This window comes from Gasterosteus aculeatus, chromosome 16 (assembly GCF_964276395.1).
Source record: "Gasterosteus aculeatus chromosome 16, fGasAcu3.hap1.1, whole genome shotgun sequence".
Taxonomy (NCBI): Eukaryota; Metazoa; Chordata; class Actinopteri; order Perciformes; family Gasterosteidae; genus Gasterosteus; species Gasterosteus aculeatus.
In genome coordinates this window covers 13,377,899-13,401,149 of record NC_135704.1, presented here as the reverse complement: position 1 = coordinate 13,401,149, position 23,251 = coordinate 13,377,899, and the positions used below count along the sequence as shown (strand labels likewise).

At 43.6% G+C, this 23,251-nt stretch overlaps 3 protein-coding genes across 24 annotated transcripts in view; 2 read left to right on the top strand and 1 right to left on the bottom strand.

Moving 5' to 3' along the window:
* Nucleotides 1–10,912, top strand: part of map2 (microtubule-associated protein 2) — a 56,525-nt gene extending 45,613 nt beyond the window's left edge. For 14 of the 21 annotated variants that reach the window (XM_078091355.1, XM_078091338.1, XM_078091337.1 and 11 more), the window contains 8 exons: nucleotides 883–1,014; nucleotides 1,157–1,298; nucleotides 1,526–1,582; nucleotides 2,098–2,399; nucleotides 6,225–6,317; nucleotides 8,242–8,323; nucleotides 8,879–8,991; nucleotides 9,192–10,912. In XM_078091355.1, coding sequence (XP_077947481.1) covers nucleotides 883–1,014; nucleotides 1,157–1,298; nucleotides 1,526–1,582; nucleotides 2,098–2,399; nucleotides 6,225–6,317; nucleotides 8,242–8,323; nucleotides 8,879–8,991; nucleotides 9,192–9,413 — 1,143 coding nt within the window. In that variant the 3' untranslated portion in view covers nucleotides 9,414–10,912. Of the gene's footprint in view, nucleotides 1–882; nucleotides 1,015–1,156; nucleotides 1,299–1,525; nucleotides 1,583–2,097; nucleotides 2,400–6,224; nucleotides 6,318–8,241; nucleotides 8,324–8,878; nucleotides 8,992–9,187 lie in introns of all 21 variants that reach the window. The other 7 variants (XM_078091344.1, XM_078091342.1, XM_078091341.1 and 4 more) reach the window with 7 other exon arrangements.
* Nucleotides 10,913–11,234: 322 nt separating this feature from the next.
* myl1 (myosin, light chain 1, alkali; skeletal, fast) lies at nucleotides 11,235–15,918 on the bottom strand. The gene is made up of 6 exons (XM_040202545.2): nucleotides 15,615–15,918; nucleotides 14,800–14,827; nucleotides 12,993–13,136; nucleotides 12,325–12,498; nucleotides 12,158–12,235; nucleotides 11,235–11,794 (listed from the first exon to the last, which is right to left on the bottom strand). Exons 1-6 carry the CDS (start codon nucleotides 15,738–15,740, stop codon nucleotides 11,766–11,768), a joined length of 579 nt encoding a protein of 192 aa, XP_040058479.1. The 5' UTR covers nucleotides 15,741–15,918; the 3' UTR covers nucleotides 11,235–11,765.
* Nucleotides 15,919–17,673: 1,755 nt separating this feature from the next.
* Nucleotides 17,674–23,251, top strand: part of cps1 (carbamoyl-phosphate synthase 1, mitochondrial) — a 41,915-nt gene continuing 36,337 nt past the window's right edge. The window contains exons 1-2 of one of the 2 annotated variants that reach the window (XM_078091336.1): nucleotides 17,674–17,785; nucleotides 18,805–18,870. Coding sequence is in view for 1 of the 2 variants with exons in the window: in XM_040202349.2 (XP_040058283.2) it covers nucleotides 23,045–23,152 (108 nt within the window). In the remaining variant the exon portion in view is untranslated. Of the gene's footprint in view, nucleotides 17,786–18,804; nucleotides 18,871–22,854; nucleotides 23,153–23,251 lie in introns of those variants that run through there. The other variant, XM_040202349.2, reaches the window with a different exon arrangement.

The following is a 23,251-nucleotide window of genomic DNA, read 5'->3' as shown; positions in this document are numbered from 1 at the left end:
AATAGTTATCATAGGAATTTAGTCTTATTAAAAGCTTGTCTATATTTTCTATTGTGACTTGCAGAGAAACACATCATCTATTCAGATAAACACATTACATATTGTTTACGCGAGTGCTGCCCCCCGTCTGTCTGTCAAACCCCTAATCCCTGCATGAAAACCATGGAATTGCGTTTCTGTATCACCCCGCTGTTATTATTTTGTGAATATTTATGTGAGTCGCTTTTGCTTTTTATGTAAAATGTTTGCCATTGTTTCCTCGTTTAATGGGTCTTTGCCGAGGTAGACATGGCAGATCCATTTAGAGCATTTTCTTTTTACTGAGTGGGTGTTCACATCACCCTGTGACATTTCTCCAGCGACTGTGGTCGTGACTGCATTTTAATCCTCCACTATGGTGATGACGGTTATTGTGTCTAAAATAAAACAGTATCTTAAATGTCATGTCATTACAGCGTACTGTAAGAGGGATCTGCCACTCTGAGCCCACATTATAATTCACTTTCGATTCAAGCATTTTATTTACAGTCTTCAATAAGTCTGTTACAGTGTATGTTGTAACTTTATATATGCATTAGCTTTTATACATTCTCCATTTTTTCTTTATGTTTCTTGTTTGGCATTTCAATGTCAAACATTTCAAACATTTTCACATGTTCGCAATGAGCGTGCCCGAATGGAGTGAAGGGCTGTAATGAAATGTTGAACCCACAAGATCTGATGCTACTATCCCATTCATCATCCCACGAAGGAGATGTGATCTTGTGCACGTATAATGCATGTTACAGCACTGTTATTTTCACCATTCTTTTGTCATCCTGTGTCCTGTATTTCGGTGCCATGCCACTCACGCCACCGGGCCTCATCACTGTGCTATCTCAGTGCCACATCCATCATTCGCCACTAACAAAGATCCCCGCCTCCATATCCAGAGTGGCCGCCTCATTAGATAGACCTCGCCCATCCTCAGCGGAGCCTCAAAGACTCCCAGTATTACAGAGACTCGTGGCCGAGGTAGGTCGATGGCAGAGTGGCCCCGTAGCTGCGAGCGTTCAGGAAAGAACACAAAAACATATGTGTATCATTTGTTGAACATCACTAAATGAATCAGAGCCTCGCCGGCCAAAGGAGTTACCTCATGTCTGTTTCCCAAAAGGACGGTGGGTCTTGGAGCCCTGCAAAAAGGTCCTCGGTGCCGCGCCATGCCTCCATTCTGAGTCGCAGGGTGTACCATGACAACGAAGAGAGCTCCACCTCCATCACCAGCTCCAGCTCCACGGCGCCTCGCAGACCTACATGTAGGCCGCAGCTCTCTGATCAACTTACTTTTCAAAGTATTGGTATTTAAGTAGATAAATCCAACATCAGCCTCCAGTATGAGTGTCTACAAAAACTGTACCATTGCTGATGAGTCATTTCCTCGATTGAATTTATGAATCCCTGAATCTGCTTCTCATCCTTTGCTTCTTTCTTCCCCATCATCCGCCTTATTAATCTGAAACGTTCCCTATTTTGCCTCCGTTAGCATTTCCCACAGAGATGAGGGCAGAGCATAGGACCGGACGGACCCATAGCATGACAGGTAGATGGGATTTTCTATACTGTCTAACATTGATTGCTATATTATACACTGTAAAAAAAGATCCTAATTTTACGGAAAAATAACATAATAATACTTTTTCTGTTTTTTAAAATTATGTACAAAACTCTGTAAAAAAAAGATATTATCTGTTAATGAACAGTCCAACTGTAAATTTGAGTATTATGCTAATGATGACAAATTTTTTTACGGAAGAAATAGTGTAATTATTCTAGAGTATTCATAACCATGTAAAATAGACTGGCAGTGGCGGCTGCCAAACAAAAACCATAAAATGAGGATAAAATAACTTAATTCAAATAAAGTGCGAGAACCATAAATTTACAGGAATTTTCGGTAACAATTTGACAGAGAAACACATTTATTTCTGATAAACAACTTTCTGATTTCTCCTTTTAAAAAAACAAAAATCCCCAAATTACACCTATTCGATACTCCTCCCCTTTCTTTTTGGTTACAACCGTCATCCTTTTTTCATTCCTCCCCACCAATAAAAGAATCGGTGCGCTCACGTTCGGCTCGCAGCGGCCACTCCACTCCGCGCACTCCTGGTTCCACGGCCATCACTCCAGGAACCCCACCCAGCTACTCGTCGTCCTCAAGGACCGCTGGAACCCCACGCTCCCTCAGCTTGATGTCCCAGGAGAGGAAGATAGCCGTGGTCCGCACCCCGCCCAAGTCACCTGCAACCACCCCCAAGCAGCTGCGCATCATCAACCAGCCACTGCCCGACTTCAAAAACATCCGGTCCAAGATCGGCTCCATAGAGAATATCAAGTACCAGCCAAAAGGAGGACAGGTGACGCTCTTCTTCCTCAGTAGCACCACAATCTTTGCTCCTCTAGAACCTGCTTGCTTATTTCTTCACCTTTGCGATTCATTTCAATCTCTACGTTCTGCATGCATTCTGTTTTTCCTTTATGTCTATGTTTTAGTCATGGTCTCAAAGAGGGTTATTCGATAGGTTGTTGGTGTGCGTCATGCAGAAATGGAAAAACAATTTAATTCATCTCCTAACCGGGCAAACCCTGGATCTTGTCCTTGCAAAAGGTTATGTGCTATTAAAAAATAAATAGAGGCGGACTGCAATATAAACATGTCTCTATGTACTCTTAAAAATCTGTAGAATATACCAATTGTATGTAGCACTTCCAACGCTCAATGTTTTGGTTAGAATTGTATCGTAAAATGTGTTTTTTTATGATTTCTTCTGACTTCTTCCTTCTTGATCTAATTATTTCCCATGGAACCCCTTTTTATTTAATCTCTAGCTATCCCTTTACCATGTTAGTCTGCCTATCCTTTCCTGACTCACCAGTTTAAAAGGACGATGATTTAACAAAGAATGATATTTTGTGAAAAAAAAACACAAAAATTAAGGAATTAATCCAAAAAGGCTTTAAATGTAGGAAAAGCTAGTCCAACAGAAAGAAATACCCAAGTTCCCAAGGCCTTGATGATTTATGAATATTAAAGAGCACCTTTAAACTCCTTTAAGTAATCCTCTTTAATACAAATTTGATTAAAATAGTACGATCAGTCAGTGTGGCTGACTTGTCGTAGTATTTCTTTATAAAACCTCAGGAAGCTGCAAGTGGTCTCACATGTATGATTATGTTACTTCTGTCATTTGTAAAATTGGAGAGAGCTGTGGTTACTGTTGAGAGAGTCCTGTGTGTTGCAGTAATTAGTGAACCCTGAGTCTGAAGTATTTATCCTGAAGGCAGCACTTAGAGACTGTTTTCTTTGTAGTGTTTGGCCGTGTGCACGTCCCACTACAGTTGGACAAATATTGTGTTCCAGTCTGACACACAGTCAGCGCTGCAAGAGGACGAATGGTGAACAAAACGGCGTGTCTGTATCAATCAGCCCTCACAAGCCTCCACTTGTTGACATCTTTATGACTTGCCAGTTCTCTACGCTGCAGTCCAGACACCAGATATAGGGAGAGACCCGGCTCCAAACGCCCGCTGTCATCGCCCACTGTCATCTGCCGGAGAAAGGGCCTAAGTGGTGTCATCTAATCTGTGCATGTTTGCGCGTGTGTTTAGGTGTGCAAGCACGCCAGCTCATAATTTGTTTTTCCAAAGACAATGCGGGGGAAGGGTGGGCATGCAGCCAAAGGTGGTCACCTGATGCATTGCGAGCGTGTCTGAGCTGTAATAGTTTTGTGGCTGTGGAAGAGGTTGGCCATCGCTTGAGGTGGAATTTGTGTCCCTTGTTTGCGTGTGCGTCTGTTTAGTTGTGAACATGTCGCACGTTTTGACCTCTGTTACACAGTCTGTCCTGCAACGAGCTCACCTACTCTATAGATACACGCAGCACTTCTTGTCAATATATCAGTCGATATATCAGAAAAATATTTAATGTCTTCCCCCACAGCCCCGTGTTTGTGTGTGTGTGTATTAAACTGGGAAGCAGTACACCGATTTCCCAGCTTCTCTTTGGCCACAAACCAAATGACACAGAGTAAAAATATAGTCAGGGCTTTATGATATGTTGATTGGATTACTCAAGTTTTTTAAAAGCATATGTTTTTAATGAGATTCATAAAGAGGTTTGGAGACACACCCAAAGGCTGCTGTTTTTTGACTCATAGGAAGATTTAAAAATCTTAGAGAGGAATGTATAATCACTGATTTGCTCCACAACTAAACATTAAAGTGATGCTGTTATAAGGTGCATGCAGTCTACTTGTGTCGTGAAACGTCTAAATGACCTTACAGAGATGAATAGCTCATAAGGATGTTTCATTGGCCACTGGATGAGGCTCGTTAGCCACGTGTAGCAGTTGTGCCCTCTCCCTTGGGTTTGAATTCAGACACATTTGATCTGGTTTTCACTGCGACTACCCGTTTATTCAAGTGCTCAGCGGACACGCGCCTCGTGTGTGGAGCTCGCTGCAGACTGGTCACATGCTGCATGGCGGCCCAGCAGAGAGCGCTCATGTGTCAGTGGGAAAGTAATGATGACCCATGGTAGACACAAGAAAGACATAATATGAAATGCAGAAATGCAGTCATACCTTAAACCCATTTCCTGATTTCTTTTTTTAAACGATCGAGTGGGTTTGGGTCTTTTTTAGCCTTCATTACCCTTTATTAGCCTTTGTTAGCCGCAGGAATGGTCAAAGCTTGAATCGTGGCGCAATATTTACGTTACAACAGCAACAATCCTCTCCTGACCTCTGTTAGTTCCTTGCAGCTCCACAGTCTGTATAGTTCCTTATCCAAGCCTCCCCCAGCCCATATCAGTCCTTTCCCTGGACACTGACCTATCCGATGGTTGTCCTCATAGAAGCACAAGGACCAAAATACGCCAGCAGAGGCCAAAGACAAGTCCTCTTGGATCTGGAAGTCCGTGCTTCGCCTCATCTCTGTTACTCTCTGCCTGTCGGCGGCACACGGTGTGACCTGGACCCAAGACCTGCTGGTACATCTGAGCACTGCTAATTACGTCACCATGTGTTTAATAGAGCTCGGTAAAGAGTGTGCAAAATTAGATATAATGAGGAAAATTACTCATGAATAAACATTTCACGTTACTTAATTAATTGAGAGTAAATTGAATATTTAATGTAGTCAATCAACAGATTAGCAGCAGGAGTTGTTTGGACAGCTGTTGCATGAACCCTTCGTGTGGTCAATCGAGCCAATCACAGCTTTTGCTTTGTAGATTAGATGTTTAAGTTCTGCCTGAACCTTGTGATTATTTTTTGAGTGCCAGACCTTTGTCACCTTGGTCTTTTTAAAAGTACACCAAGTATATATTTATATATATTTATCAATTTAACCATGATGGGAATGCAATGATAATCAGTGTTGTTTGATCCGCCTGCTCTTGGAGGTGAAAATTAGTGAGAAAATTGTAGTTCAGGAGGTGTTTTTAGACTTTTTTTGGAAATGTCTTTTAAATCTCAAATCAGCCATAATTCATTTAATAATTTCAGGGCGTGTCATTTATCCGCATGGAATATTTTATATTTCCATTATAAATCAGTATCCTCTTATCTTTTCTTTTTTCCAGTTGAGTTAAGTATCCATGCATGAGGCCCATAATCTCTTTGTATTTTTCCATAGATTCATATTTTTAACAAGAAGTTGGACCTCATTCACTTACTGACAAAATGCAGCTCCCAGGATAATCTGAAGCACTCTCCCCGTGGAGGCAATGTATGTACCCGTCTGCCCTGGAGCGAGTCACTTGATGACCGACCAGCTCCATCCAATAACTGTGGCTAGACTTCTCCATGGCGGGGTGTAAATAAGTAGCAAGTGTCACCACCAAAATCACTACGGACATTTGTCTTTGTTTAGTTTTGCGTGTAATCTTGTAGTACGCCACATTTTGCGTGTTGTCATGTGTTTGGTAAAAAGCTCCCAGAGACCAGACGCTGGTATGGCAATTCAGCAAATTAATTCAGATGTCTTGCTTTTGTATTCCCCCGTCATTTGTCGGATGTTAACTGGTGGTCATTTTATTTAAAGTAAGGACAATCAGCTTGAACAGTCACCGGATGACACAGAGAGTCCCATTCAAGCTTTTTGAGAGATATTTTCAAATGACGTGCCATGGCGAAGAGGCGCGGCCTTGTCCTTCCTCATTCCTCACCTCCACCCTGCAGGTTCTCATCCCCAATGTTAAGCTGGACTATAGCCACGTTCAGTCTAGGTGTGGGTCCTTGGAGAGGCGGGGCCACACGGCAGGAGGTGGAAACGTGAGTCCACTGTCTCTGTGTTTATGTCTGCCTCCTGTTGTTGTAATGTGTTTCTTTTAGTGTTTTAGCCTTTTTTCTTTTCCTTTTCCTCCTCGCTTTATAGTTTATTGTTTAGTCACACTTCAGTGCAGCAATGCAGGTTCTCACCCTCTTTATCAACGTGGCATTCTCCAGTACAGATTTTTGTCATGCGATGATCTTAGACAGTCACATCTGTCCTCTAGCAATTGATAACATTGTACCTCTGATATCATATTTACTATGATTGGGGGAGGCTTAAAAACTCCCACTGATCCCTGTTATTCATGTTTTGATTGCGATCCCTTTTGTGATCACTTTTATGATACATTAGTCAGAAAGTTGATGATCTAAAGCTAAAGTTGATGATCTTTTTCAAAGCCGGATGGCCTATTGTCCTCATACATCTTGTTATTTATCTTAAAACTCCGGTTACTGGGAACACAGAGACATGTGTATCATATTCCTTCAACGAGATTTAGAAAAGGTGAAAAAAAAGCCTGCGAGCATGAGATTGAGATGACATTTTCATGGGACTCAACAAATTCATTAGTTTTATAAAAATGTGTTGGATAAGTCCTGTTTTTTATTTCAGTATCTACTGGGCAACCCTAAGGCAAGGCTAAGAACAGAGGGTTTGTGGATGAGTTTTATCCCTTGAATTGATCCCTTTAGCTTTTGGAGACGAAATGACATCGTAGTGTAACTATCAAGGGTGAGAGGCAGACGGAAAGATGAAAAATTCATAATTGGGTGCTTTCTACGTTAAAATGTCATGTACATTTATCAAGTTGGGAGATCAATCCGCTCCTCTCGCATGAGGGCATGAAAAGATGCAGGTCTATATATGTTATACGTCAGAGCGGACTGTCAAGTCCTTTCAACTTGTAGTACAAAAATAATAACCATAGTTTCTCTTATGAAAATTGCAAAATATAAGTCATGAAATAGTGTTTTGATTTAGATAATGTCATTATAATCATAGCTATGAAAAATATTCCAACAATACAGTGTTATACTGATAAATATCTTCATAAAGATATGTTCGCTGGGGGGACGAGCCAACCTGCAGCATGATGTTCACCCACGCTGACACAGACGTCATCTCGCTTGCTGTCCTGAAGCTCACGCTGCAGATCTCTGCCAGTGTTATGCGTGTGTCAGAAACACCCGGGAGATGAAGCGGCTTGTTTTGCATAGTGTTCTTTGTGTCAGTGGTTCGTCACGTGGCTCGTTCGGGCATCGACTCACTTTTCCCGTTGTCCTCTTCTGCTGACCAGAGGCGCGTCCCAGTGGTTCCTCTGAGGACCGGTTCTATCTGCTCCCGTTCGTTGTGCTGCCTGTCTAAGACTTGGTCTGTTTTGCTCCGGTCTCATCGGCTTAACCTTCACATATCATCTGCGTGGCTTCCTCTTTAGATCCCGTTTCACATAACAGCATCTTCTTACTTTCTCTCCTGCTGTGGCTGCCCCCCCCCCCCATGCATTCCTTCTTTACTGTTTCCCTCACTGTTATGGTGTTTATTCAACAGGTTTTTCCCAATATGTTTATGCTCCAAAAATGTTCACGTTCAAGAACAAGTTATAGCCCCATTGGTTTGGTTGGTGTAATATACACCAGCAGTTCTGCACTACCATAAATATTTAAAGACTGTTATTTAACAGTCACTTGTATTCTCCTCTTGCTTTCATGCCTTTTTTCAAATAATTACATGCAATTAGATATCACCGTGTTGGAAGGCAGCCTCTAATTCCCAGTCCTTTTCTTCAAACAGCAGCTGCAGTTTAGTGCAGATCCCACATACTACATCTCTCTCTGTAATTGAGAGTTGAGGTCATTGGGGGTTTATATCCACATGCAAACTGGGAGCTCTAACCTTGTCTTTCCCTGACTTTGCTTTTTCCAGGTGATGATACAGAACAAGAAGATTGATTTGAGCCACGTGACTTCCAAGTGTGGCTCTCTTGACAACATCCACCATCGGCCAGGTAATCAGCCGGCACTTGTTGAGAGGAACTGAGGCGACCTGACCCCTTTAGCATATTACGCATCAAAGCTCACGTTTAGTCTGATTTCTTGAGACAAACGCAACGCATTTTTGAATTCGGGACTGCACGTGCTGAATATTGCGCGGACGACTGGTCTGGTCTATTTTTGGGGGGAGAACCGGCCCTCCAAGTTATGTCTGTTGAAAGCAATAACATTATCTTTGTTCCAAAAACACTGCAGGCCTGATGTTAATAAAGCACTTAAAGCACCTAAGAACCACCCCAATAACGTTGTGATGACTACTTTAGGTCTTGCAGCACCATCTTCTGGTCCCCCGCTGTCGATCCACTGTATGACCTTGTATTCACCGAGTGCTTGCTGAGCATGCCTGCTCTTCCACTACAACATTACGCATTCACTTTGCCAATGAAATCTGTTTCAACACACAAGGGTTTTCGTTCAAAGCAAACCTCCAACCAACTTGACTTTTCCTTCAACATAAACCAAAGTTTCTGCCCCTGTACACTTTTTACACTTTCATTTCTTCTCCCCAGGGGGGGGTAACGTGCGCATAGAGACTGTGAAGTTAGACTTCAAAGACAAAGCCCAAGCCAAGGTGGGTTCCCTGGATAACGCTCAGCACGCTCCTGGTGGAAGCCGCGTCACGGTGAGAGTCACCTCTGTGCAGTTCCATGATTTAAAAGGTTTTTGGGAGATTGTGGTACTAGTATAAGTATGTTTTAACACAGTTCTATTGGGAGTTTTTCTAAAGCTGACCACCCTAGACACGATACAAGAAATAATCTTTGTCTCTTCTTATCTCTTCTTCCGCATCCACATCTACTTCACGTTACCCGTGTCAGATAGATTGAGAGCCACGGGCAGATTTTCCGTGACCACGCCACAGCACGAGTGGACCACGGAGCTGAGACCATTGTTCGGTCACCAGGCCTGTCCAGCCTGGTTTCCCCCCAGCACCATCGGGACAGCAACCCATCATCCTGCGGCAGTCTCAACGTGCTGGAGTCGCCTCAGTTAGCAACCCTTGCCGAGGATGTCACTGCAGCTCTGGCCGAGCAGGGTTTGTGAACACTGGGCCTCTGGATACCTGCTCTGCACCCAGGACATCCTCACCATGATCCCTCAAAACTCTTCTGCCTACTCCTGCCGACCCGAAGCCAACCTCAGCTTATCTCCACTTCAAGATCCATCACTCCACTTTAAGTAGAGACTCAAATTAGGAGCTACTGTACTTTGTTCTTCTTTATTTTTAAAAAATATGCTATTTCTGATTAATTTAGTTGGCCTCTCTCTTTTTTGAATGATATTACATTCAGTAGAATAGTTCAGTCTGAGCACTGGTCGTAGATGTAGTGGTACATAACAAGCGGGGGACCAGGTATTGGCTTAACTGGTCCTGGATCAGTGTTTTGGTGAAGCTACAGCCTTTTTTCTACATCAAGTAAGAAGTAATGTGGCCGGCACACCATGCAGCACGTGTTGCTCTGGCTCGGTGAATGTGCATGGACGCCAAACCCCCTAACAAACCAAGCATCCGTACTGCAAGTCATTCTTGTCATCCAATATACAATATATTTAAATATATATAGAAACATGTATAAAGATTCAAGTTCTCTGCCATCTACATGTCCTAAAAACATTTTAAAAGGAAGTGACAATATGGCTATAAAACTACATGTACAATTGCATTACTGCGATAACTAGATCATGTTATGACAAGCATGTATTGATTCAAATATTAAAAGAGGCTATTTTGTAATTGAAAAAAAAATTTAGTATGTTATTTCCGATTATGGGATAGGGATTAAACAAGTTCATGTTTTGTAGTTATTAGTTGTTTACAGCGTAATGCTTGGTGACAATGTCAGACAGCTGATTTGGTGTTGCTAAGGAGTGCATCTCGGTCCTGTTGAGGAGCATCGTGCACTTGTGCCTGCTCAGAAGTTCAATATAGACGCCTGTTTAAACATCAGAACAGTATTAAACATTGGAGCTAATTCCACAAACCTACAGCTAAAAGTCTTTCAAGCTGCAGACATTGGACGGTGCAAACGTTGCTCTGCTCACACAGGCTGATGTTGCACCACAGTTTAGCAGAAGATGTGGCTTCTCTGAAATCTTTCTGTGTGTGCGTCCTGGTGCAGATCCAATGCCGTTTTACAACATATGCTACCGTATCTGGATGTTTTGTTGCAATGTGTGGAAGATGAAAGAGGGGTTAAAAAAATCTTTTGAAAAAGACAATTCAAGCTGTAAAGCAAGACGGCCGAGGGAGCTCGGAGTTCGTTACATCTGTTTGGGAAAAGTGTTTGGGTGATCTAGTTTCTTTTTTGGACATTTGTTGTGTATCTTGCCTCCGGCCCAATTACTGCCCTCACCCGCAAATGTTTGTTTGCTACTGTGTTTTTTCTGCATAGCCCATCTAAATGTGCCCGCTCCCTGCCTTCTGCTCCACCCCCAGCAACTGTAAATGTATTTAAAAAGTCAAGTAGATGTACGCAGTTTTTCTCTTGTTGATATGACACTAGTTACAATCATTAATGACAATAAAAAAAGACAAAAAGTGATACTGCCCATCTGTTTTCTATTTGGATTACAAGAAATACTGTTATTGATCAGAAGTTACATTTTTGGAAAGGTCTTTATTTTCTTTCTGAGTCAGATGAGAAGATGTCTATAATCAATACAGTTCATCTAATTTCTTTAACCTAAAAAAACAAAAACAAATGCTAAGCTAATTGACTATTAGCTGTATGACAGACTTGAGAGGGGTAAACATCTTTTCATATAATTGTACCCGTATTTCCATAAATGTAAAACTACCACTTTAACAAAGAAATTGAATTAATTAAGCATCAGATAAATAGAGTCAGAAATTTGGAAATATAATAGGAGTTTGTGAAAGGTTTATTGTGGCAGAGGATACAATAAGTTAAGACCTAGGGATGGCTCGGGTAAGGAGTGTGTTAATTTTTATGGCCAGTCCTGGGGCAAACTTGTCTCTTCACTGGCAGATGGAGTCGTCCAGGCTCCAAATGAAAGGAGGGGGGGGTGGGTCATCATTATCCCATCAACCCCTCCATCACTGCTCCACTTTGCAAACCAGTGATACCAGAAATCCCCAAAGAGACACGGTGACTTGTGTGTGAAAATGAGGAAATCTCGGGGGAAATCAGGAAGTCTTGCCGAACAGCGGGAGGAGAGAGAGAGAGAGAGAGAGAGAGAGAAAAAAAAAAAAGAAGCACCGGATGGAAAAAAAATAAAAATAAAATGTAGAACAAAACTAAAGAAGGGTTCAGGAAATGACATCTCATAGTCCTTTGTTCCCCTGCTTCCCAGGTGGCGCAGGAAACAGCGAGTGGATGTCCCGACACCGTGGGGTCTGCACATACGATGCTCACCACCGCAGTGGCGGGGTCCTTACACGGACATGATGTGCTTGACAAAGGCTGCAGATGAAGACCAGCGCAGCACAAAGGGAGGAAAGAAGAGAAAGGGAAATGCATGAGCGAGGAGAACGAGAGGTTCCTTATCTGATCACCAAGGTTAAAAGATTTGTCAGAATTGCAGTGACCACAGCTACAAATAACATAAACAGTCTATACGTTGACCGCGACCGTCGTGTTAGCCCTGCTTCATGAGCAACACTTTCATTAATGTCGTGCACTCATTATTGAGACATTTAGTTAAAGAGTGGAACATTTGCCATGTTATGGCTGCACGACATCTTTCTCCTCTTATAAGGAGAGTGACCGATAACCTTCGAATTAAATGTCAAGGTGAAAATCGTAATCCTCTAAGCTGGGGCTCACCCTCGTAGTTGACACAGCCGTTCTCATCCTCCTGTCCTGTCATGAGAGCATCAATCTCAGCCTCATTCATCTTCTCTCCTGTGAAGGGAGACGGGAGCGGTATTAATAACGCACACGGTGACCCACGCTGGCACGTAAACCCGCGCAGAGCCCTGGGCCTGACTCACCCAGTGTGGCGAGGACAATACGCAGCTCAGCGCCCATCACTGTGCCGTTGCCCTCCTTGTCGAAGACGCGCAGACCCTCAACGTAGTCGTCGAATCCCGCCTTGTTGGGGCTGTTGATGATGCTCTGGAGCATGGGAAGGAATCCCTCGAAATCAACTCTCTTGCTGGCCATGTCTGCGTGGAGAAGAGAGAGACAATTACAGTCGGTTCCATCCGGACGTCGACCAGCCAGGAAGGTTTGAGACAACGATCGTCACGTTGTTGACAAAACCGTCTCGGTTGCACACCTCCCCCCTTCTACTGCAGGTGATGCTTATTTACGGGTGTTTAAGTTTGCTCGGATATTTGTTTTGTGTTTTTCTTGCCTCCTCACCTATAATTCTGATGCAGATTTTTTTGACACTGGCTCGGTCAGTAATGCTCGAGCATCATGGTGCTATCTTGGTATAAAGGGTACACAGATTTACACCTATCTGTAGGCAAATACCAGATCAAAAGGACACAAGAGAACAGTTCTCTGCTTTTTAAAGGATATTATCAGGCACATTTTTTAATAAAAACCTGACTAAATAAATATACAGTCAGACCAATCTTCACTGGAGGAGAGGTATTGTTGCACCGATGGGTTGAAAAAATGAAAAAACAAGCATGCTTTAAATATGTTTTACCTTCAGCGGAGGGCATTCCGAGCAGTTTGCCGACTTCCTTGTTGGTGGGGTTCTGTCCCAGAGCGCGCATGATGTCGGCGATCTGGATGTAAGCCACCTTGTTGTCGCCCACCCTGTCGAACAGACCGAAGGCCTCCCTGTAGTCTGCAGAGTGGAGGAGAAGAGGATATAATCACCTAAATGAATCCAGGATTAATTGTCCGTGTGAAAGGTATTCAGTGTGCAGAGGCCTGCTGAGCCCTGTAATGTCATCATTTTTTACAGTACCATATTTTATTTAGAAAACTGCTTGAGGGACTTTAAATCATCCAGTAGCATTTCACATTTTGGGAGGCAGTGTTGGTGTTCTTGAGAAACTAGTAGTAAAAAGAAATCATCCAACTGAAAAACCCCACAACAGTGTCGTCGACTTCTTTCTGATGAAAGCAGCCAGCTGCAGAAGCTCTAAAAGTCTCTACATCTAACAAGAAAGTTGTCACGGCGCACCCATCTCCCTCAAAAGCCACCCATAATGAGCGTAAACAAAGAACCTGGTTCTTGATCGTACTGACAGCCGTCAGGCTAGCAGCTTGCAGAGGATTCTGTTAATGAGCAATGAGTAAACAGAATATGTGCAGGCGGGTGGGTGAACTGGCAGGTGGCTCATCCAATCAACTCATTCCGTTTTTTTGTTTGTTAAGTGTCATAGTATTAGATTCATTGATAGCTGTATATATGATATGAGATTTGTGTTATTATATGTGTATAATAATTGATTTGGCTGCATTCAGCAGTGAGGTTGAAGATCCCAAGTTTTTACCATGAACCAGGTGCAGGAGAACTACGGAATAATGCAAATTGCCTAAAATCTAGAGCCCGGGTTTGGGTCCGTCAATTCTGGGCTTCTGTACATTGTGACGCTCCTTATATAGATATTACCGAGTCATTCAAAGGTATCTGAAACACATGAATTCTTTGTATCTTATTTTCAAGGGATACACAAAATAAAAATACTTAATAACATTACAGTGTTCTATTATGCATGTTAAATGTGTTTTCCCCACATTTCAGTAAGAATAGCTGTTGCTGTTGCACACCTGCCACCAGGTGGAGGCAGCTTCCCTACACAGCCTGACAAGGGAAACATAGAGCAAGGGCGACATTTAACAAGGCAAGTATGTCTCTATAGATTGTGCAATTATGGACTGACTACGGCCCCACTCCGTCACCACTTACTATTTGTATCGCAGCTGTCTCTCTGTCTCTGTCTCTCTTAGCAGCACTATGGTCTCTTTTAAAAGACCACCTTGGAATCGATAAACATAGCTGAGAATATGAGCCCCCTCCTTTTAAAGCCAAAGCCCTCTGTGGGAGAGCTGAGTAGAAGTAGGGAATGCTGACTGCAGCGCAACAAGCAGTTGGTCAGATGACGAGTGTGGTCAGGTGGTGTCCTGTCAAGGGTCAGATGGGTCCAATAGCACCTGGGTTTTTCTTTTGATCAAACAGTAAAGAAAAGCACTCTACATTCTGTACGTGGTGTCCAGCTGCAGCCTCTATTTGTTGGGAAACTCTCCTGATGTTTGCTTTGGCCACCCGGTGAAGCTCGATTTGCACATTGCCTTGTATAACTAGGCATTCTACGTGGACATATTATTTTACTACCACATGTAAAATGCACAAAGATGACCATCTTCATCTACATTGTTTTACTCTTTAGTGTAGATGGATATGTCCAGAGAATTAGCAAAGAGATATATAAGGAAGTATTGAGTTTTATGGGCTGCACGTTGTGTCACATGGTAGCAGGGGTAAAATGAGGTGTACGTACCATCAATCTGGTCCGGACTGAATTCCACCTAAAAGCCAAAACAAAACAGCCATATTACTACAAGACAAACACATGCAAGAGTTGTGTACATGCCAACTAATCAACAGCACAACTACACCCATTTACATGTATTGTAGACTAATCAATCGGGTCTAGAGAAGGATTAAACTGGTCCCTCTGCCAAAATTAACTTCACATGGTGGCATCCGATCTGTGGAGGTCCATCTTTAGCTACATTAACATGTCCACATTTGGTGTCAGCCCCGCATGGCCGTCACCATTCTTTAAGTCCAATCCAAAGAGCCGAGGGGAGCGGGTGAGAGGAGGGAGGGGGCGTGGTCTAAACCACGGAGAGCTGTCCAAGGTTCCAGTCGTCCGTCTCAATCAAGTGTCCTCAGGCCGCCTGCTGTGACGACCTACCTACACATGCATCGTCTCAAAGTGAAATTAATGGTTTACTTCCTTGCTTCTAGCCTTAGCAAGGTTACAACTAATGTGCATTAAAAAATATTAGATTCTAAGCACAACCACCAATCCTTTTTTGAGGATATGAGTTACGGTTGGTCTGCATTTGCGCTGCAATGCAGAAGCAGACATTTGTCACATCCCTCCTTCAAATGTGTGATATATAAATTAAAAAATAAAACCCGCCCTCCCGCCATCCAGAACCCTTTTGAAAACCACTGAAGCCGGTCGACTCCTGTCATGCAAAGTCTTTGCACCAGCCCAATCCCGCAGCAGCCTTCGCCCGGCCTGCCTCCCCCCTTTCTCCCCCCTGCAGCGGGCTGCGTGACGTGTGTTCACGGTCATCGTACCTTGACGGCGGACAGGTCGACAGCGGCGGGCGCTGCGGGAGCGGGCGCGGGCTCCGGTGCGGGTGCGGGTGCCGGCGCGGGCTCGGCCTTCTTGACGGGCGCCTTAGGGTCCTTCTTGGGTGCCATGTCAGCTGATGGTGGAAGAACTGTTCGTTCCTAAAGCACAGGCAATTCCCGGTTCGTATGACGACACGAGGAGTGTGGCTCGGCGTGGAGTGGACTCGGAGCAAGCATCACCTCCGGGGCCTTTATATGTGAGGCTATTTTTTTCCCACTTGACCCCCGCCGACGCTGTCCCCCGTGTAAGGATTGGATGGCGGGTGGGAAGGGTGTGTGTCTTCTCCAAACACGGAATGCGGCCCACTGAAGGGCTTATTTACGCCACATATCTAGAATCAAAAACACGAAAACATTGGGAAGGGGCGTGAAAGTTTACTTGTGGACCACAGTGTCACTAAAATACAAAAAGTTAAAAGAGGAATAAAGTTGGGCCCATTTCCACCTCTATAATCTCATTTGATGAATAGCAGAAACTTAATCGTTAATAGCCCCTCAAAGGAAACGAAGCATTAAAGCCTAAATTGAGCTCTGAAAGAGGGAGAAGGCTTTGGAAATAAAGTGAAGACCAGATCAAATGTGGAGGTGCTCATCAAACACCAGTCCCTGTCGGGTAGAAATGAACGTTTCAATGAATAGTCAGGACTAAGATACTGGAAATGAAATGAGGAGGGTTTCCAAAAAAAGGGAGAAGAGTTTCATGCTCATAATTATACATATTATCATTGCAGATCTGACACGTATTGTAATTTAAGGCAGCTTCTCCTAAACGGTTGTCTCATCTAATTTGATGATTCTATCCACCTTGATCCTTTAAGCCAGATCTGCAGGAATCATGTGTCTCTTTGACAGCTTAAGCAGCTTCAAAATGCCAATATATGTTTCTCCATGGTGATTAGACTCTTTTTCTATTCAGGTTTAATATTATCGAGGTTGGCGTATAACTCATACGTGACTGCGCTCTGCTGGAGTCATCATAGGCTCCATCTGAAACCGCTGTGTAGCCAAGCATCACAAGGAACGTCACCTGCAATTTAGCATATATCCCAGGGTTTCCAAAATGATGAAGTATATTATCTAACATCAGGTTGAATTTGGGGTCAATTTGAATGAAATATGGATACAATGATGCTCAACAAATGTGCATGTGATTTAGCCACGTAGAACATGACATATGTGTTTGAATGTTGTACTCAACATCTTATATCTGGCTTCACTGCTGTGATGAAACACATTTTGTATATACGGATTGATGCCGCAGTGTGGAAAAAGTAAGAACCAACAAACCCAAAAAGAGAAGTTTGTGGAAAGAAGAAACTAATCAAAATTCTTCATTTTGAGCAACTGTCAAAGGACCAGGCTCTAGGTGGACAGGTGGTGGGAGAGTTGTCCGGGAGATCTAATAATAAGCCATTGTTCATTTCCGTCGCTGACAATCTGAGTTTGGTCAGAACGGCACCTGTGTTCAATTTGGTGCTTTGTTGGTCGGGGGAGCGCTGACCACCACTCCCAAGGCGGATGTGACGTAAAACCACGGGACCACGGAGACGTAGTGGAGCTTTCAGCTGTCGATGTCAGTTACACCAGACAAGGCCAAGAGTGCCAATTCTGTCTCCCTAATTCTTCGTCTATATTTGTCTCCTGGTGCCAGTGGTGCGCCATCGTGACAGGGCGTAGTGACGAAAGAACCGCATAATTTCCTCCACCCTGCGGCGACCACCCGATCCACCCCCTCCCTGACCCCCCCTGCTTTCACTGACCCCGTCTCCACGAGGGCAAGCCAGAGAAAGCCTCAGTCCCTCAGCTGTCATCGGGGCTCACCCGAGACACCCCCCACAACCCCCCCTGCACCTTCTCCGAAGTCGGACTTGCCATCACCCCCTCCCCCTTTGGAAACTCTGCCCCGGTCCTTGCACCTGTGCTGCAGTCACTCCACTACGGGAGTCCTAACGGAGTCCCAGCAACCTGAACAAACAGGTTTTCTAAAGTGCAACGTTACCCTGTCATTCTGAGTGTCGCATTAGCCAAGAAAAACAATCTTAACCTTCTGAATGAACATGCGACCCTTTTGCGATTTAATTCATCGTCGCCATTTGGAAAGCCATTCTGGAGAGGTGAGGTCAGATCTTTTAAAAGGTTTAAGGGGCTTCAACTGCACAATTAAGGACACAACAGAGCCACATGCCATTGCCAGATCACTTTGCACAACCACCCGTAGTGACCACCACTGCCGACCGCCAGGGCAGAATGAGGAAACTCAATTTAAATGGTTCCTGGTCATAAGCTGTGTTTCCTGTCCTTTGGTTATGTTTTCTAACGCCTTTTCTCAGTAAGCGTCATATGGCCAATCGAGAACGTGTGAATCTACGCTGCTTAACTTGGAGTTTCATTGATGTGGAGACCTGCGAGATGAGATATCATTTTGGAAAGGGAAGGTTTGTGCAATGCTTTGCTCAGATCAGTGTGAAGCCACTTTAACGTAGTTGGTTGCATCATATCAAATCCTACATCTCTGCCATGGGTAACGACACTCTACTAGTTTTGGTTTTGTGATAAAACATAGCAGCACAAGTTGTCTTAACCACTACAGTGGTCAATGGCTACTATGTTGGCAATGTAAATCTCACTAGTTTAGTCTGCTAACATTCTCTTATAAGCAAAAGTCATTGTCAAAGGTCAACTTTCCTGTTTAGTAATAGAAATAGTAATGCTGGGGAAAAGAGATCACCTCATATAGATGTGAAGTGTTGATCAAAAATTATTATATTTTATTTATTATATCAATTCATTGTGGACCAAAGTCGAGGACGAACCGACTAATAAAAGACTCTATCACAGCGCGATGGTGCTATATCATGGTCACAAATGTTGTTCAACGGGCAGAGGCAAAGACGCAGTTTTATCATTAGTGATATCAAAACGAAAGTTTGATAACTAAAAAAAGGGCAAATTAAATTAAGATAGAAGCTTGGAATTTGTTTATTATTCACTGAGTACAATACAAGTAATGCAAATATAGGACTAAGCTCAAACAATCCTGATTATAAATATACCCTAGTAAGGGCCTACAGACCATGAATGACAGCTGTCGGAGCTATTCATCTTTATTTGACCTGTGTTCCTTTTTTGGCAGTCTGGTCTAACAGCTGGCAATCACAAGCTCTACAAGTGAGGTTCTTCTTCCCCTTTCTACAACCAGGTATGACTTTTCATTGAGAACTGAGTCACAGTGTTTGTGCTACATGTCCACACTGCCTGTTAAACGTAAAGTAAGGACGCCCGTATTTCCGTCCGTGCACAAAGGTCTGTAGTCAGTCAACCTCCAGCTCCCCCCGTGAATATGTTTCAGACATTTTAAGATGAAACATCAGTGAACATCATAGGGAAATTGGGATGTTAAACCATCAGCGAACATAAGCATTTCGCATAATGAGATCATAAGTAATATTTTTTTTGTAATAAGATACAAAGTCAAGCACAGAATGGAGAAAAACAAATATGGTCCATTTAAAGAGAAACGATTATTAGCAAGCTACTTCTTTTTCATTTAAATAACTCCACCCCATTTGCATGAGCATTTTGGAAAATGATTGCAGCTGTAAGAAAGGGATGATGTATGCTAAGATCTCACACACTGGGATAATAAATATATTAATCAAATGAGGCAGAGAATGAGGTGAACTCTGTGGATTTTAATCACCAAAGACAACAAAGCGTTATGTTCGTTTAGATTGAAGAACAGATAGATGTGAGATGAAGATCTTTGGGAGGTGCATTTTGCCCGCTTGCCGCAATGCGTCTCTAAAATTCATCCTCAGTTGACAGAATTGTAAGAAATAATTGTAATTTATTTGACCAGTATCAGGACTAAAACATCCAACAGTAAACGTGAGCTGTACAGCAGAGTGCCGGGAGAGAGAAACGTCAGAAGCAGTGATTTTAGGACACGGTGCCTGTCTTAACCTAGAGGGGCCTTCTATGCTAAGCCTGATTAATGAAATGTGAAGAGAAAATATCATGTGATGACTGCAGTGTGGCGTGAGATTCCAAAGATGCCGTGCTCCCGGGACACTGGCATTCTGGCTCCACGGGGAGCGGGAGCGTCGAGAGGGTCGCTGTGGTGGCACGGGGAACCGATGGACTTCCTTTCGCCCTAAGAAGTGCGGCGGAGGTCACCCAGCGTGTGATGACTAGAAAGTCGACTTTGGGCTCTGTGGTTCTGTGCCCTCCTCCCCTTTTCAAAGCGTTCGAAGCGCTTCCTTCCCTGCCCTCCAACCGCACCAAAAGGAATGAGGCTGTAACCGAGCCCGGGGGCACAGATGGAGCCTATTTATAGTCCCCCACAGAGAGGTGTGAAGTTTCTTGGGATTTCTAAGAGCGAGGGCCATGGCTCCTTAAGGGGGCCGACGCGCGCTGTCTTTCCCTCTTTCTCTCTCTTGTAAGCCCCCCCCCCCCAGCCACAGATGAATTAGATGGGGGCCCGGCTAAACAAAGCTACCCGTTGCCCTTTTTTACCGGGGACACTACCTCACTACAGAGGAAAGGAATCCCATACCGGCCTGAAGAGACAGTCTCCTCCTTAAACAAACCCTTTTTTTTTATATTTCATAACTCTGGAGGGTGTAGTTGCCATCACATGAAAAACAAGAATCATATACTGTAATGTAGTGACAGGAAGGGAATAAAATATTAAGAATAGTACACATGTTAACCCCGTTACAGTTATGAGGACTTGAATTAAAGCACTAGGGAGACCTTTGGTGGTCAGTTTGATTCACGGAAAAGGTAAGTGAATGGAACAAGTAGCTGAGAATCTTTTTACAAAAATCTATTAGGTTGTTCACTATGTAGAACGGGACTTATTTTCCGGTCCAGGAAAAGGGAAACCTCATACTACTGCCACCATCGAGTACAGCTCACTATCATTTTAAATCCAGCACTGCACCTCGGTTTTCCCATGTGTTGCACTCACTTTCTGGGTGGTATGAATTGAAAATGTACTAATATTTATTTTTATCAAGCACCTAATGGTTAATAGCAAAAATGCATTTCTCAACTGCTGCTACATTATAAACCACTGAGTCAAAACAAAGCCTGACGAAGCAGTGTTTTTTGCTTCTGTGCCAGGTTTTCCAACACCTTTTGTTTTGTTAAATATGCGAGTACTCCTATTTGTTCAGTTCCTGTCTGATGCAAAGCCATTTTAATTACCCCTGTGATGATGCACAAATAAAATGGTATGTAACATTTTCAAAACTGGCATTTCAACAACAACCGTCATCTCAGGGCAGAGACTGTGCCTGGAAACCTGGCACAGAGAAAGGCGCCTGAGCCTGCGTGTCTATTCACGTCCTCTCTTAAGCTTGGTCGCCGTCTCAATCTCACTCTTGAAACCGCGGACAATGTGAGGTCTCTCTGCCTAGGACAGACACTGGGGGCTCTTTAGTCTTTAGGCCAATCGGGGGAGGAATTTAGGGGGCAGCTAATCACAGCCCCCCACCAACGCCCCCCCCCCCCTAAAATAAAGGGCCATACGGCCATACGGTATGTCGTAAAGGCTTCTCGGGTTCTCCCAATCATGGGCGAGTTCCTCTGTATCGGATTCATTGTTGAAAGTGAGGACTCCTTGTTTGGGGCAACTGCAACTTTTAGAAAATAAAACATAGTATTTTGAAATGAATATGGGTAATACAAATGATCTTGAAGAGTTTATAGTAGTTGACTTGTGTTTAGGTTAGCAAGGACATTTGTATTGTTTAATGCACTTCCTAATGTTACATATCCCCACTTCACTCAACTTCTGTGGGTCTCTTGCAAAACCAACAATGCATTTCTTCCAAGAATAGAGATTGTTGGATTTGTTACTACTTTTAGTTTTCAGTTTTTAGTTACAGTGTAAAGTGGGCTCAAATGTTAATATTTTATCCAAATTATGTAGGGACAGAAAATCAAAAAATGTCCATAAATACACTTCAATGTCAAAAAATGAAAGCCGTGGATCTGCACGCATCAGATCTTTCGTAGCGATCAGAGTAATGGTTTGTATCATTTACTAGAATGCAGCACTTCCTATGTGGGATGAATATACACATGTGGTTTTCAATTCATGTCAAGTATAAAGCTTAACATGCCGGCAGCTAAATGAAATCTGACTCCTCTCAGTTCTTGCTGTAACTCATACATATCCAGACGCGCTGTCACCTATGCATCAAGCATGACACTACAGGCCTGCTAACTAACTCAAAATCCCTGTGAACATTTACCACTGGATGTCACCAGTGCTCCACGGATCTACTGAACCAGATCTGAAGTTAACAAGGGGCTTTGGAGAAGTCGACCCAAATGTGAAATTAAGTATATGAGTGGATGCTTATCATAAAGTAAAGTAAATTCAGTGACATACTGCAGGCCCGCAGTCTCTCTTTCCAAGTCGGATTTCAGGATTGTGGAGGCATTTCCTGATCCACACAAGTCCTATTACTCACACCCACTTCGTTCAGACTGCTGAACCCAGCATTGTCAGTCAGGCAGCCTTCTCCACAGAGGACCAATCTTGCAGTGATCAGCAAATACACACACACAACTCTAATCCCACCACTAGGCAGTCTGTTCATGGTCAGTTTGCCTTTTCTTTTTCAGGCAACTGGCCTCAACGGAAAGAACAAAACTGTAAAGAGTTTTTTTTGCGGTGAAAACACTCCACACAAGTTTACTGCAAGCAGGTGCTTTTCATTCTCATCCGGCTTGCACATTTAGTGGCCCCTAAAATGTGGGTTGTAAACAGTGGAAGCAGAATAAAAGAGAGACGTTTAGTGTTGAGGAGAATGTCAACCAAACAAAATAAGCGGCCAACAATACAACAAAAAAATAACAATGAGTATTTTTAGTCTATATGTAAATTCGACACTTTGGTACACAATAAACGTGATGTTTTTACATTTTAAATGTCATTTCATGTTGACTGGTGTGTGTAAGACAAGAAGTGAAACCTGTTTAGCCTGGAGGAGAACACCTTGACGTTTTCAACCTTCGGTCGTGTGCGTTTGTTAAAATTTAAACAGATGTGAAACCACGTGCATCCCTACTTTGGCAGAGTGGGCGTTTCCCCGCACGCACCAATCCGAAGGCTGTGCGCTGCGTGCGTCGAGCAAAGCTACGCCACGACGGCCAATGGCGACGCACCGGACGGCCGCTGGGTTGCGTCACCTGTACCAACACGAGGGTTCCAGGCGACTGTCTCAATGACAAAGTAGCCAAAGTTGTGCGGTTCCTAAAAAAAAAAGACACACAGCGGAAATACGAATTACGCTTTATATCGGGAAACTTCTCATTCAAGTCGGTGCAACTTTACCCGCAGAGTCATTCGGGCAAACATGACAAAAATCCTGTCCGCCTACCGCGTTGTCAAGTCTCTGAGACGAGGATGTGCACACGCGTCCGCGTGGCCGAGGCTTCAAGGGTCTAAACATTTTAGTGTAAAGGTAAGCGAACAGTGTGTGCGTGAGGGGGGGAAGAAGCACAAAACGTCTCTAGAGGTGATGGCGGCGTTAACGCCACATCCAAGCTGCGCCTCCCGGACT